Here is a 14,177-nt window from a genome sequence, read left to right on the forward strand (position 1 = left end):
ATTGAATTGAGCTGAACTGAACTGATTGGAGCTGAACTGAACTGATTGGAACTGAACTGAATTGAATTGAGCTGAAAAGAATATTTTATGAGAGAGGGAAATTAAGAGCTGAACTGAATATTTTATGAGAGAGGAAAATTAAGAGCTGAACTGAACTGAACTGAACTGATTGGAGCTGAACTGAACTGATTGGAGCTTAACTGAACTGAAATTAAGTAAATGTGAACAGGCCTTAATTTAGAACAACAAAGCCGAGTTGATTCAAAACCCCTTCTAACATTAGGTTGTCTTTTAACACAAAGTCTTATATGTGGCTAGTCACATGGTGTGGCTATTTCACATAATTACATATAATGATATAAGACAATTAATTAAGTAACAAGGGGTTATGGTGATAAGCAAATGGAGTCACCTTAACATATGTAGGTTACTTAAATGAGAAAAAGAGGTTTCTTTCTTAAATAAGTGGATTATTATTTCATTTTTTTCATTCTTTTAAACAAAAGAATATATTAGAATTATTTGAATGAACAAATGGGGTTACTTATATCTAAATTATTTGATTTCACTCGTATAATAAATTCGGGTTACTTTTATAGACTACATAGGGTTACTCTTATAAAAAATGAGGTTACTCATACATATAAATGAAGATTACAATTATAAATCAATGTGGTCATACGGCTAGCCACATACAAGACTTGTCCGTATTTTAAAAACTACGGAGTACGTTATAATGTTGTAGACGTGACTATCCCACGTTTCATTCCTCTATAGTAATTCTTTTGAAAAATTTGCCAATTGCAGCCATTTAAAGTTTGTATTTTGCAAATTACAGTCATTTAAAAAAAAATTGCAAATTGCAGCCCAAAAGTTCTTATAAATTGTAAATTGCAGCATGATTTAACTTTTTCATCGGTTTACGTGTCAACAAATATTTGATTATGATTTTAGGGTCTATTTAGACCTTAAGGGTCCGAATTGAGCTTGGAATTAGCAAAATAAAAAATTAAAAAGTTGAATCGGACTGCAATTTGCAATTTATAAGAACTTTTGGACTGTAATTTGTAATTTTTTTTAAAGGACTGCAATGTGCAAAATAAAAATACAGAGTTTCCTCTAACAACTACTCTCTCCGTCTCTCTAAAATTCTTATTTCTAGCATTTATTCCCAGGAAGATAATAGAGAGAAATAGAAATGTAACATAGTAGAGAAGTATATTAACGGTAGACTGAAGTTTGAACTCATCTTGCTTTGACTAAGATCAATCAATGGCGATGAATTCATGGAAGCAGAAAGAATTTGGATTCATCATAATTTATGCAATTTGTTTCTACATCTTCATCATCAACCGTTCTCTTCAAATTTCCCACGGTTTTCTCTCTTTCACATTTTCAAATTGCTCTTAAATTTCTGTATTACCCTAATTTTTAGGCGCTAAAATTCACCAATTTTTTCTGGGTTTTGTTTTGCAGATCATTATCAACAGCTTTGGGGTCTTCGACCTGGGTGGCTTGCGAATCGACTCAATGTAAGTAATTCAAGAATTTCCCTTCAATTTTGTATTCCAATTTTGAATTAGGTTATTTGTGTAATGTGATTGGCAATGATTTGAACTTATGAGTGATTGATCAAGAAAGATTAGGTTAGAAATGAACTTTTGTGATGTAATTTTGAACACATTAATTCGCTTTTGAACTGTTTATGTAGTACTGATTGTGGTTATAGAATGATGGTATGTTATAATGTTGATTATCATGTTCATTACTTCATCGACTATATGGGTTATCCAGAATTTTGAATTTGAAGCTCGCGAAATTGAGTCATTAACTCATTAGCTTTATTGCTATGAAATTTCAATTAGAACGAGAAAAGTAAAGATAACGAGCAAATGAAGAACTTGGGTTTAGAGAATAGGAATTACTAGTAAAACTATTTGGTGCACTGTTGTGAAATGCATATTTGACATCAACTGTTTACATTAGCAGTTGCTGTTTGTGCTATGAAGCTGTTGAATTAAGTAATTTTGTTTGCCCTCACTCTTAGATATTAATATATCTTTCATTTTGTTAGGATGTTTCGGATGGCCAATGGAGAAACTTCCGTGGAAACATTCCAATTCTTTCGGCTGTTTTTGGAGCGTTCACCGTTTTAGCCACAAGTTTGCGGAAAACCTGTCAACTAAGTGCTAATGGGATGTCTATAGTCTGGCTTATGATATCTTTAATTTACTTAATTTATCTACACGGAGCTTGGTATGCCCATTAGCCTCTGCATCCAAAAGTTCCAAGCTGTGATGATGTTGTAATTGCCTCTTTTCATCTGTCTTGCAGTGTCCTTTTCATCCTGTCAATCGCTTCACTCAATTTTCTTCTTGTCAAGGTATGCTCCTAAGCTTATTCAATTCATTTTACAGGGTGGACATTTTTGGGAGGGAACCTTTTAAATTTTTAGTGTCAGAAGGATACTGTTCTTTTGGACTTGAAATTCTCCTACTGATATTGGTTGAAATGGTTGGATCACGAATTAGATAATATTTGGTTGTGCTATTGCTCAGTATTCTTATGGTATATTTAGGGAGTAAGGACTCTTGTTCCCTTGAGCATCCCTCAAGTAGTTCAGTACTTTTTGCTGGAGGACATGAATCATATGAAGAATTTTTGTAGATTGTTATACAATTGTAGTGCCAGTAGCTGATCACACAGCACCTTATTTTTTTTTTTTTTTTTTAACCAAGGATCTATGTAGGTGTGCCAACCAAGGTAATGTCTGGTTACTAGGGTCTATTCTCTATGCTGTAAACACTTATCAGTATAGATCTTTGTCATATAGGATGTAAATATTGATAGTATCAGATTGCATTCTTGTCTTTATATCTTTTGTAAATTTCCAAAATCCTTTTCAATCTTAAATGATTACATTTGAAAACTATCCTGTTCTTAGTTCTGTCTCTTTATTCCCTTTTGCTGTGTGAAAATTTTTACATGCACCCTGGTACACCTATCATTTACTCATTTGAAAATCTAGCAAAAAATACCCTTGAGTGCACCTAGCTCTAGTCATAATAAAGGCTTTTATTTTTGTATTGGAAACTATATTATATGTATTTCCTTTCACTTATTGATTATTAAACATATTAATGGTTGATGTTATGCATTAACAAGTGTGAAAATAGAAACGTTGCCCGAAAAAAAAAGTCAGAGGAAAAATATTTACTGCAGGTTTTAGTGTAAAATCTCATCTTCCTTTTCTTTTGTCTGTTGCAGATTTTTGCAAGGACAAAGTACTTTCCATATGTGTTGTGGACCTTCAATGTGTTTTTCCTAATTTGTAATCGAGTTTATGAAGGATATTCTTTCTCCATCTTGGGGTGAGTTTATCATACAGGCTTCCTTTTTCACGTTCCTTGCTCAGGATCATTATGCTGTAATTTGGTTGATTAGCTATGTTTTCTCTCTTTCTGTGTAGCCATCAGTGGGCATATCTGGACAATTTCCGGGGTACATTCAGGTGGCACATTTGCTTTAACTTTGGTATTGTCACTGCTCTGTCTTTTTCATGGTATTGAATACTTTTTTTTTTTGCTGGTTAATGTTTAAAATTCTATTTGTGTATGTACTATCCGTTATACTCTTAGAACTTGTGCGATAGATGTGTAGTTTGATCTGGAGTGTAGGTAAAGCTGGCAAAAGTTGACACTCCACTACTATCTGACCAGAACATGGTTAACAGGTTTAGGATGGCAATTTGAACATATATTATACGGAGTAAATGGGTAGACATACTCCGTAAATGACTAGCAGTACTCATCTACAAAAGGGTTAGGTTGAGGATGACATTTCCTACCCTAGATAATCTAATAACCCAATTTGGTGATATATATTATACAAGTATATGAACACGTCCAAGAAATTATTTTACTGAATGTTAAAATTGTGAAAGAAAGCACTACTAATATTCAAAGATGGGCAGACTGAATTATTCTATAAAATCTTAAATTTTGATTGACTTGTTTATTTAAACTTTTCAAAAAAAATATTTGAATATTTATTTCATTATTTGACAGTCACCATAATCACCAATCAGAATTTTAACTAATGATCTCCTGTGGCCTGTGCTGCTTATACTTTTGAAGGGACACTTGTAACCTCCTTTGCGAAAATTTTAACTACAGAGGCACTATCTTTGAATAATAGTAGTCCCTTTCATCTTCATGATCAATTGCCTTCGGAACTACCTTTATATCCGTTTTCTTAGCTGACACAGAGAGTCATAGACCACAGGATATACAACACTGCTTGGATTCTGCGATTTCCTTGGAGCTATTCTGGTTCAGGCCACTGCTTTTTCTGGTGTTCCTTTCCTTATTCATGTTCTGTATTTTCTCTTGGCTTCATATTGCTCCTATGTTACTTGGACTCGGGTACTCATGTCCGACACGATACGTGTCCAAGCGTCCGACTTGTCTATTTTGTGAAAAAATTCCATGATTTTAAACTAAAAGAGAAGTGTCCGTGTAGGGAATAATTTCAAGCGTTAACCCCCTTAGCTTGAACCCCACTGTGATCATACACTAAAGTACGGTGGCGTCCAGAAGGGAAAGAAGATAGAGCAAAAGAGTCACCAACAAGCTTTAGGAACTTGTAAACCGTTCACGAGGTGAAGGTTACACCCCTTAATGATCCAAGAGATCGTTAACTCCAATAGGTCTGGAACCATGACTGGTAGTTCGGGGATGAAGGTACAAATCCAATCTAAAAGAGATTGAACCTACCCTAATAATAGGCCTCTACTTTATTCTGATCGTATTCATGTGCGCTTTCTGAGTAACATGCAATCAATAAGTTTAACCCTAAACCTGTTTATCTATGTTGGTTGAATATTAATGCACAAATAAATCTATTATTGGCGATCACTTGAATTATAATCAAATTAACCCTAACAAGATTATTAACTATTTTATTAAGTGTGATTACAAGTATCAAATTCCCTTTAAACATGCATAAAACGTGTGATCAAGCAATAAATAAATATCAAGCAACATAATAATAATAATAATAATAATAATAATAATAATAATAATAATAATTAACATAATCATATTAACGCTAAAGCATAATAATAGCAAGATCCTAGGAATGATACTAACAAGATTAATAACAAACTCTAGCATGTCACTAAGCAATAAAAATCATATATTTAGCCCTAACATGATACTAACAATCATAAATATTAGAAAGAACATAAAAGGCATCATAACAATCATATTTAATATTAAAATTACCCTAGACATGATACTAGGAATCATAATAACGACCTAAACATGATTTCTACATCATAACATCAATAAAAACCATTAAAGTACTTACTTTGATGCCTCATACCTCTTTCTAATAACAAAATACACACGTTAGTAACTTCAAGGAAAATAATAATCAAAACAATTAAATTAAATAATTGAAAGAGAGATTTGGGACCAAACCCTCAAAAATTAAACCTTTCACGTCTAGGGCGAAGACAACTTCGAATATGGCTAGGTGTTTCTAAATCTAATGAATGCGGAATTTTGTATGTAAAAGCTAGTTTAGAAAAGAGAGAGAGAAACTAATCAAGAGAATCTTGATGAGAGTTGGTGATTGTAGAAAAATAAGAATCGGTGATTGATGATGAAAATTGGTTGTTGATTAAAACTGGTTATCGAAAACGAAGTTTTTAATACGTTATTTATAGAGAAAATCAGCTAAAAAGATAAAATATCAAAACAGAGTCCTGGCGCACATGAAACTGAACCAGCGCCAACGCTGGTTGTCAGCGCCAGGCGCCAAAGCTGGCGCCAGGCGCTACAGCTGGCGTTTGGCGCTGATTTAGAAAATCACGCGTTTTTCTTAAAATCAGATAAAAATTGCCGTACAGGAGGATAAAATCGCATTTTTCCTCAAAAATGCTCTTCGATTTTAATTAAAACTCTGAAAAGTCAACAAAAGTCAATTTATCAATGCTAATTGAATTAGGAATGAAAAGAACCTTCTAGAAGAATCTAGAAAACTAAAACCATTCCTAATTGCATTAGGAATGATAAATCATATTAGGCCCTCCCCTAGATCATTGGGCCGCGTATAAGGCTCAAACCGGGCCCAGTTTAGTAAATTGGCCATAACTTCCTCAATATTAATCGGAATTGGGCTTATAATATATCGTTGGAAAGCTCTTGACAAGCCCCATCCAACTACACTATTATTGGACCCATATCATGGACCAACCAAACTGGATTGGCTGTTTTCTTAAAATAAGTTTTCAAAAACACCTTGCGGATATTGGAACCAATCGGGGACAAGTGAATCGGGGGGAATAGCCCCCCGACGGGCGTGAGAAAAGAAATTAAAACTATCCGCAACACTAAACTTTCCACACTTTCGATTCATTCGATTATGATTCGACGCGAAAGATACTCATCACTGGGTTTGGTTTTGGGGAGACACAAATGGGTGTCTACAGTCCGGGTGTCATACCTATGTCCGAGTGTCGAGGGTCCGACACGGGTACGTGAGGTGAAATGACGAGTTCAAGTAACATACTATTGCTCTGGCCAAGGTTCTCCTATGTAGGCCTCTTCGTACATTCACTGTCAAAATTACCCATCCTTTGTGTGCTAAGCCTTTCCATATGCTGCAGCTGAAATACATATTGTTTGAGCTTTTCCTAATTTTCTGCTAGAGCATAAGCCTTCTACAATCTGCTTCAGCTCCTCTGCATTTCTGTGGTTTAATGTTGCTTCTTCTATCCCACAAGTGAGTTAATACCTTCCATTTTTGGATGTCCCTTGACTAAGTTATCGTCTTATTTAGTTAATTTTTTCTCTATGTATTATTATAATTTTCTTTAGTTAGGTCTCTCTCTTGTTATATCCTCTACAATTTTCACCCTCCTTGATTTCTGTGCTAAAATAGACGTTAGCTTATTTGTGGGATGGAGTTAGTAGGCTAGTAGTAATTCAGTGATATGACCAAACAATATTAGACGCCGTAGAATTCAGTATACCCGGATAATTTGCTCATTAATTTTTGCTCATTCAATAAATGAGCAGAAGTAAATGAGCAAAAATTAATAAGTAAATTACCCGGGTGTACAGAACATGCTCTCTAGGACCTGTTCTTTTCACATTAAAAAATCACTTTAGTAAAAATTATTTCAGTTGAGCAAAAATAAGGTGAAGTGCCTTAGACTTAACTAAAAAGCTAGCATGTCAAGCTAGATGCCTTTATGGAGGCACCAAAATTTGCACATTCCACCATAGTATCTATCATTTGTATCTGAAGATTGTGACAGGCCCTTAGCTCTTCATTGCTTAATGTGCCTGTCCGACTGATATTGTGCTATTATGGTGCCACACTAATTATAAATTTACATATTACTATCTTTCTGGATCCACCCTTACATCGTGAATCCGTTTATTTGCAGTTGCCCTGCGCATGATAAGCTTTGGATGTGATTACCACTGGGCACAAAAAGATTCTCGCTTTGATCAAGAGGTAGTTGTATATTTTGTGCTCTAATTAAATTGTGGCCTTGGTCTCTCTCTGCACTTGTGTTTCGGTCTTGTTGTCTCCTATAGTCTTACCCAAGATATATAGTTTTTCTTTGCTAAAGCTAGCTGACTAAGTCATTTTTAATACCACTTATCAGTTGAATGGAATACCATTAGTTAAAGATCTATACGCAATATCAAGGATTTGAACTGGAAAGTGGGTTTTGCTGGGTACAACTACACAACATAGAAGCTAGCTTATAGGGATTTTAAAATTTATTGTAAACAAAGTCTGCCGAGAATGATATCTCATCATCTTGATAGCTTTTTGAGATAATCTAACTTTTCTTTGCTGGTTTCTGTGTATGTCTGTTCTCCAAAGTGCTTTCCCCTTATTATCATCCCATTATTCTGTTTGGTTGTTGCAGTTTGGCTCCTGAAATTGTGTATAGTTTATATCTCCCTAGTAACACCCGTGCTGCAAAGTTGCACAATTTTGACCACAATATATAATAGAGGGTATATAACCAGGAAGCTGCAGATCTCCAAGTGATTAAATCAAGTGACAGTGTTTAATAATTATCTGCCATTATGCTGTATGCTAAGTCAAAGCCAGAGGTAGAATGTATCAATTATGGCCTCTATTGCATGTGATGATTCTTAACAGGCATCTAGATGCAGTGAATTATAGGAATTTGTATTTGAGACTCTATGGGCATCTTATTTGTGTTGTCAGAATATCTGTTATTGATATTGCTTTTGTTTTTTGTTAAGTTATTGATGAATTTCTCCTTTTGACTCCCTGTGGATTCTTATTTATGCGACTTAATATTGGCATAAATGCATAATTCCTAAAGATAAGAAAGGGTTGGAAATTTCTGTTGACGAAAAGAGGTTGTGCGACTCATTTATAAGGTAGAAGATGAAATGCCTTTCCAGGAGGCCGCAATATGCATTCATGTTGTCTGTGTCTTTTTTGTCTTCTTTCATGTCTGTTGCTTTTGTCAAAACTATCATGGCTTCTGGCTTCTGTGAGAAAAAGCTTGGAATTTCGACTTGTTTACACAGGTTTTGTTTTTAGGTTTTCATTCACATGACCAAATATTTTTTTTTTTGCGTATGTAGAAGCATATTCAGCGTTGCTCAATTTGTAAATCAGGAAGAACATGCTACTTATCCTTACAGGTAACTGTATTCCCTTAGATACGAATTTCCTTCTCCAAACTTTGGAAAAAGTACAGGAAAATACATATTGACTTACTTGCCTACTTGTGATGATTAATAAAGATGATATTTTGCTTTATTTGTTGTAGGAGAGGAGCTTAGAGGAGGAAAAATACTCATACAGCATATACCTGTGTTACCTGTTATATGCTCCACTTTATATTGCTGGACCTATTATTAGTTTCAATGCATTTGCGTCACAGGTATATCATTTATGCATTCTTTGAACTTCTGTACTTTGCAACTTTCTTCTGTCCATCGCCTTTTCTATCAGGATATTTGACTGTAAAGAACTACTTAGTAACTCCTAGTGCTTGTTTGGTTGAAATGGAAATTTCATGGTAAATTATTTCCCATGTATATTTTGTAGGAAATTGGTTAAATTTGTTTGGTTGTCATATGAGACTTTACGTTTCATGGGAATTGTGAATGACCAAGGGGAAGTAGGTAAATAACTTCCCATACTATGTGGAAATTCCAAAATTTCAAAATCCAAGGAAGTTGAAATGCTCCATTATTGTAATTATATGCCAACCTAACCAGAAGGGACTCAAGCACTTCCTATACTTTCATTGCCCATGTCAATTGAGTGCAACCAAACAAGCATTTAGTGTATGCAACATCCTTAATTTCTTGCGTTGCAACTTAGTAAACCAATCAAAAGTGGCTTGGGTTGGGCTGGTTGATGATCATCTGGTTCATATATTTATCTAAATTTACGAAGAAGTGACAACAGGCTTACTCTAAGTTGGGAAACCTTTTTATAACATATAATTTTAGCATAGATATGATCCATACTTTAGATACATCTTCCTGTACATTCAAATAAAAATATAGCCCTTTACCCGCTTTTAGATGTTTAGAAATTATTACGAGTGGCTCCTGTGATAAGATCTGACTGGTAAGCAGTTTCTTGGTTGATTCAAGTGTTGATAGCTATGAATAGGCGTAATTTTTATCATTCACATTCCTACTGAATTCGGTGGCTATATAGAAACTTAGCTAAGTCAAGTCTATTTTGATAATTTATTAGATTGCTTTGGTCTGCCTTTCCCACTCCTAGGCTCCTAGCCCATCATCCAAAGGAAGAATTCATTCCTGTCCCTCATGACTGCCTCTGCTTTCTCAGTTCTAAATCCTAATAGCCAACTTTGATTGTTTAAACTGTCTTGCAGCCTAATCTCTCAGGTTAAAATAAAGAAAATATGCTAAAATTTACTTGTCCCTTGCAGATAGATCAGCCGCAAAATACATATTTGCCCAAAGATGTGGCTCTTTATGGGTTAAGATGGGGCTTTTCTCTTTGCCTTGTTGAGCTAATAACCCATTTCTTTTATTACAACGCCTTTGCAATAAGGTGAGATATGCTTATATATTAAACAATGATAGTATTCCCCAACATAATCTAATTTCAAATGTTGTTATTCATCAGTGGCTTGTGGAAACAGCTATCGGCTTTGGATGTCTTTATCATCGGGTATGGGGTAAGAGCTGCTTAGTTGTATGGCATTCATTTTTTAATTGAGCTAGTTGGTTTTCAATATGTACTTATTATATTGGGCCAGTGGTAGGGTTACTTCTATGGCTAACATTTGTTTCTGATAGGACCGGATTCGTCAAATTATCTAATTTGAACTGTGATATATGCACCCAAGTAGCAAAAAAGGCCGTCCTAATATCCTACAGTAGCATTTTTGATATTATATTCTATATATCTGTCTCTATGAATTTGCAACTGTCATGAATTCATATTCGTGTCTTTTCTTCGTAGAACTTGTTCATTTATGTGCTGTTGAGAATCTATTATTAATAGGTAAGCTCCCCCTCTCCCCCACTTTAAACTATATTCACAAAGATCTGAAAATTTCCATTGAGATGCTAGATTGCTGTTTTCCCAAGATTCTTTCTTGATATGTGGCCTTAAGAAGAATGTACGTTGCATGTGTGATTCTAGGGATCAAGCGGTGGGGGGGAGGGGGGAGGAGGAGAGAGAAAGATAATTTGATGGTGCTTGTATCATTTTTAAATTTGTAGTTTACTACTGCATATTCTTGAAGTCTGCCATTGGGTTTCCCACTGCCAGTCCCAAGTCTGGATAACGGAGGTGGGTTACAGTAGGCCAGTGACAACCAGTGTAAAACTTTGTCGCATAGCTTGACATGATCCACAATGATTGATAGTAGTACTATGATGGGTGACCTCTTGGGAAGTCCTCATGTTGGTTCATGTAGCCGATCCCACTTATGAGATTAAGGCGTTCAGGAAGAAGAAGAAGACTACTGCATATTCTTGGCTTTTTTTATTTCTCTGTGCTCCTGTAGACTGCTTAAAATTTATAATAACTTAGCTCAAAAGTTTGGTCTCAATCCTTTATGTTATGTCTTTCCTTAATGACAGGTTCTAAATTTCATGTGGTTGAAGTTTCTTCTCATTTGGCGGTTCTTCCGGTTCTGGTCATTGGTATGCAAATTTACTATATTGTTTAATTTGGATTTTAGGTACTGTATTATTCACTTGCATTTAAAACAACAAAAGTTTTTTCTGTTTTCTTTTGGCGGCATTTTTTCCGAGTTAAAGTCCTTGAAATTGGTCTTACAGCTTAACGGCATTGAAGCTCCTGAAAATATGCCTAAATGCATCAACAATTGCCACAATTTGGAGAGCTTTTGGAAAAGTTGGCATGCATCCTTCAATAAGTGGCTTGTGAGGTATGGTTTCTATAGTTTTGTTTTGATGTTTATCTCTATACTAATATGTAATGACTAAATAGTTATATATGATTGGTGTGGAAGCTAGGTACCTTTACATCCCTCTGGGTGGTGCGCAGACAAAGTTGCTGAATGTGTGGGTTATATTCACCTTTGTTGCTATCTGGCATGATTTGGAATGGTAATTGCTTTGTTCAGTTTGCCTACCTACGTCATTATAATTTATTAGTACAGTAACTCATTTATTGTAACTTTGCTTTATATTCCTGAACTTTTGACTTGGCTGCAGGAAACTTCTATCTTGGGCATGGTTGACATGTATCTTCTTTATTCCAGAAATATTATTGAAATCAGCAGCTAAGGCCTTTAAGGTTTTGTTCTCTTGTCAATTATATGTTTCTGCACTGTCTTATTTTGGTGCTGAATTAATTTATTGAAATCAATTATTTTGCAACCTTATGTCCCTTTTTCTATATTAGAAGGTTCCTTATGATTATTCGTGTTAGCCCATCCCAAATCATTTTGGGACTAAGGCTTTGTTGTTGTAGTAGTTATTTGCAACCAATATGAAGGTTTCTTTATCATGCTAGGTATTGGCATTGGTATAAATCAACTGTTACAAGGATTAACCTTAAATACTAAATTGCCATAACATAATTTATTTCTGAACTCTACCAGTCTACCTTTTGGAAGATTGCAGTGTGGACTGGAACCTAACTCCAGTTTTTCTTAAACACCACTGCTCCACAAAGGAGAGGAGTCATAGTACCTTCTAAGGTCTTGATAATGGGATACATAATTATAAGGCATGCGGTGGGAATATAATGACATGTTATTTCCTTAGTTTGTTATCAGTATCTTTCATCTGATTTGTTACTATGTTTATTTACTTTTAAGTATTAAGAGTTTCCATCTGGTCATATTTTCAGGTGGAGAGTACTTTCTGGAAGTTTTTCTTTGAGGAACTGAGTGCAATTTCTGGGGCCGTAACAATTACTTGTCTCATGGTATATCTCTCATGATTCATGCAATCGAAACATCAAACCCTTACTATCCTGCTGATTTTTTTTATTTTTTTATTTTTTTTTCGTTAACTTTTGTTTTGTCCATTGTAATTTTTAGTGTATTTGATGGCTTTTGTAGGATCTATTTGCTGCCTGACCTTTCTAATTTACACGACTGATAAAATTTGTCTAGCAATTTTCTGGTGGTGGGAGTTTGAAAATTAATTCTCTATAATCTTTTTAAGTAACATTTACTTGCTTTATTGCTTGCAACTTTTAAGAAATATTATTGAACTATATAGCCTGGACGAGCCTACTGGTGGAGCAACATTAAGTGAAAATCATGTGGAAAAGGAATTTACAATTTATGTTCCTGCTTTATTTCATTAAATAACTTTTAGCTAGATGAACATTGTGCGGCAAAAATTTAGGTTTTATTGTAAAGAACTCATGGTTGTGCCTGATTCTTCTTGCAGATTGCTAATCTTGTCGGCTTTGTTGTTGGACCGTCGGGAATCAATTTCTTGATTTCTGGTTTTCTTCATAAAGAAGGTATTAGAATTGGATTATCCTTGTTATGGTTATTGTCACTCAGCCTAAGGAATGTTTATGCAACTTCTTTTTTTTTTCAACTTTCCACAGGGCTTCCTGTACTCGCTGGCATATTTTTCACCTTCTATCTAGGAACAAAGGTATGTTGAGTAAATGAGTTGATTAGTTCTTTGGTAAGAGATTCAGCAAATTTTACTAACTGGACCCCTATTCTTGTACAGCTTATGTTTCATATTCGTGATGCTAGACAAAAATCATCTTGAGTTGACACTGGAAATCACATTACTATTTTGGCTGTCAATGTTTCTATGGGAACTTCTGACATGAATACATTCTCTTGAGCGATCATATCAGTTGAGCTTCTAATATCATATCATGTACTTGACCGCTTGAGGCTTGAAAGCTGTGATATTATGGTCTTGAATCTCAAGAAATTAAGAAGGAAAGAATATTGCAGCAATTGCAAGTCAAGAATCGATGTGTTGGTGACTTGTGGTTGAAGACATTCATCCTAAAGATCTTCGAAAGCAAGTTTTGTGTACAATTTTTGTGGTAGAGCTGACACCATGTTTCATATCAGCCTGATTGATGCAAATTATTGAATCCCTGTAAAATTTGGCGGTTTGTGTAGTAAATATGCAGATTAAAACCCCTCTAAGATTTCTTATGTCAAATGAAGTAAACTACACAAGCAATTTAAGAGTCAATGGTTCAAACTATGCTTTTCAATGTCAGGTTTATTGTTTGTGCAAAAATTTGATACTCAGTCCCTCATCCATACTTGTCTATGATATTCTTCAACCATCAAGCCATTCAATATCACAACCATTTTAGGTCACTATCATACTGTTCGATCCTCAGAAGTGCATGGTTACTTGATTAATGTTATTTCTTTTCAACACTACCTCTATATTAACTTTGACCATATTCAATTACTAATATGTAAAAATATTTGAATTATGTAATTGATGTAGGGTCAATAATGTACATTTTCAAAGTAATTTTTTTTTTTTGGTGATTGTTAGTTTGTTACTCCCCCCTTCCTAATTGTTTGCTCCATTTGCCTTTTTTATATATATATCCTTAAAAGATTGCTCCATTTTATTTTTGACATGTTTTTTCACTTGCACTCTCTCTATCTCTCTCCTCATTGATATTTGTGT

General features: G+C 34.7%; 1 protein-coding gene across 1 annotated transcript; it reads left to right on the forward strand.

Moving 5' to 3' along the window:
• Window positions 1-1,221: 1,221 nt before the first annotated feature.
• Window positions 1,222-13,754, forward strand: LOC110693639 (putative membrane-bound O-acyltransferase C24H6.01c). Its single transcript, XM_021870785.1, has 19 exons — window positions 1,222-1,375; window positions 1,477-1,532; window positions 2,075-2,256; window positions 2,335-2,383; window positions 3,268-3,371; window positions 3,470-3,534; window positions 7,460-7,530; window positions 8,652-8,711; window positions 8,840-8,953; window positions 9,983-10,107; window positions 10,183-10,234; window positions 11,148-11,210; window positions 11,349-11,458; window positions 11,547-11,639; window positions 11,748-11,829; window positions 12,388-12,465; window positions 12,939-13,014; window positions 13,105-13,154; window positions 13,236-13,754. Exons 1-19 carry the CDS (start codon window positions 1,273-1,275, stop codon window positions 13,275-13,277), a joined length of 1,575 nt encoding a protein of 524 aa, XP_021726477.1. The 5' UTR covers window positions 1,222-1,272; the 3' UTR covers window positions 13,278-13,754.
• The last annotated feature ends 423 nt before the right edge of the window (window positions 13,755-14,177 follow it).

Source organism: Chenopodium quinoa, unplaced genomic scaffold (assembly GCF_001683475.1).
Source record: "Chenopodium quinoa cultivar QQ74 unplaced genomic scaffold, ASM168347v1, whole genome shotgun sequence".
Classification (NCBI taxonomy): domain Eukaryota; kingdom Viridiplantae; phylum Streptophyta; class Magnoliopsida; order Caryophyllales; family Amaranthaceae; genus Chenopodium; species Chenopodium quinoa.

Coding starts and splice junctions, on each gene's coding strand:
- LOC110693639 (XM_021870785.1), top strand. CDS start 1,273: ATGGCGATGAATTCATGGAAGCAGAAAGAATTTGGATTCATCATAATT. Junction 3,372..3,469: donor TATTCTTTCTCCATCTTGGG/GTGAGTTTATCA, acceptor CTTTCTGTGTAG/CCATCAGTGGGCATATCTGG. Junction 11,830..12,387: donor CAGCAGCTAAGGCCTTTAAG/GTTTTGTTCTCT, acceptor TCATATTTTCAG/GTGGAGAGTACTTTCTGGAA.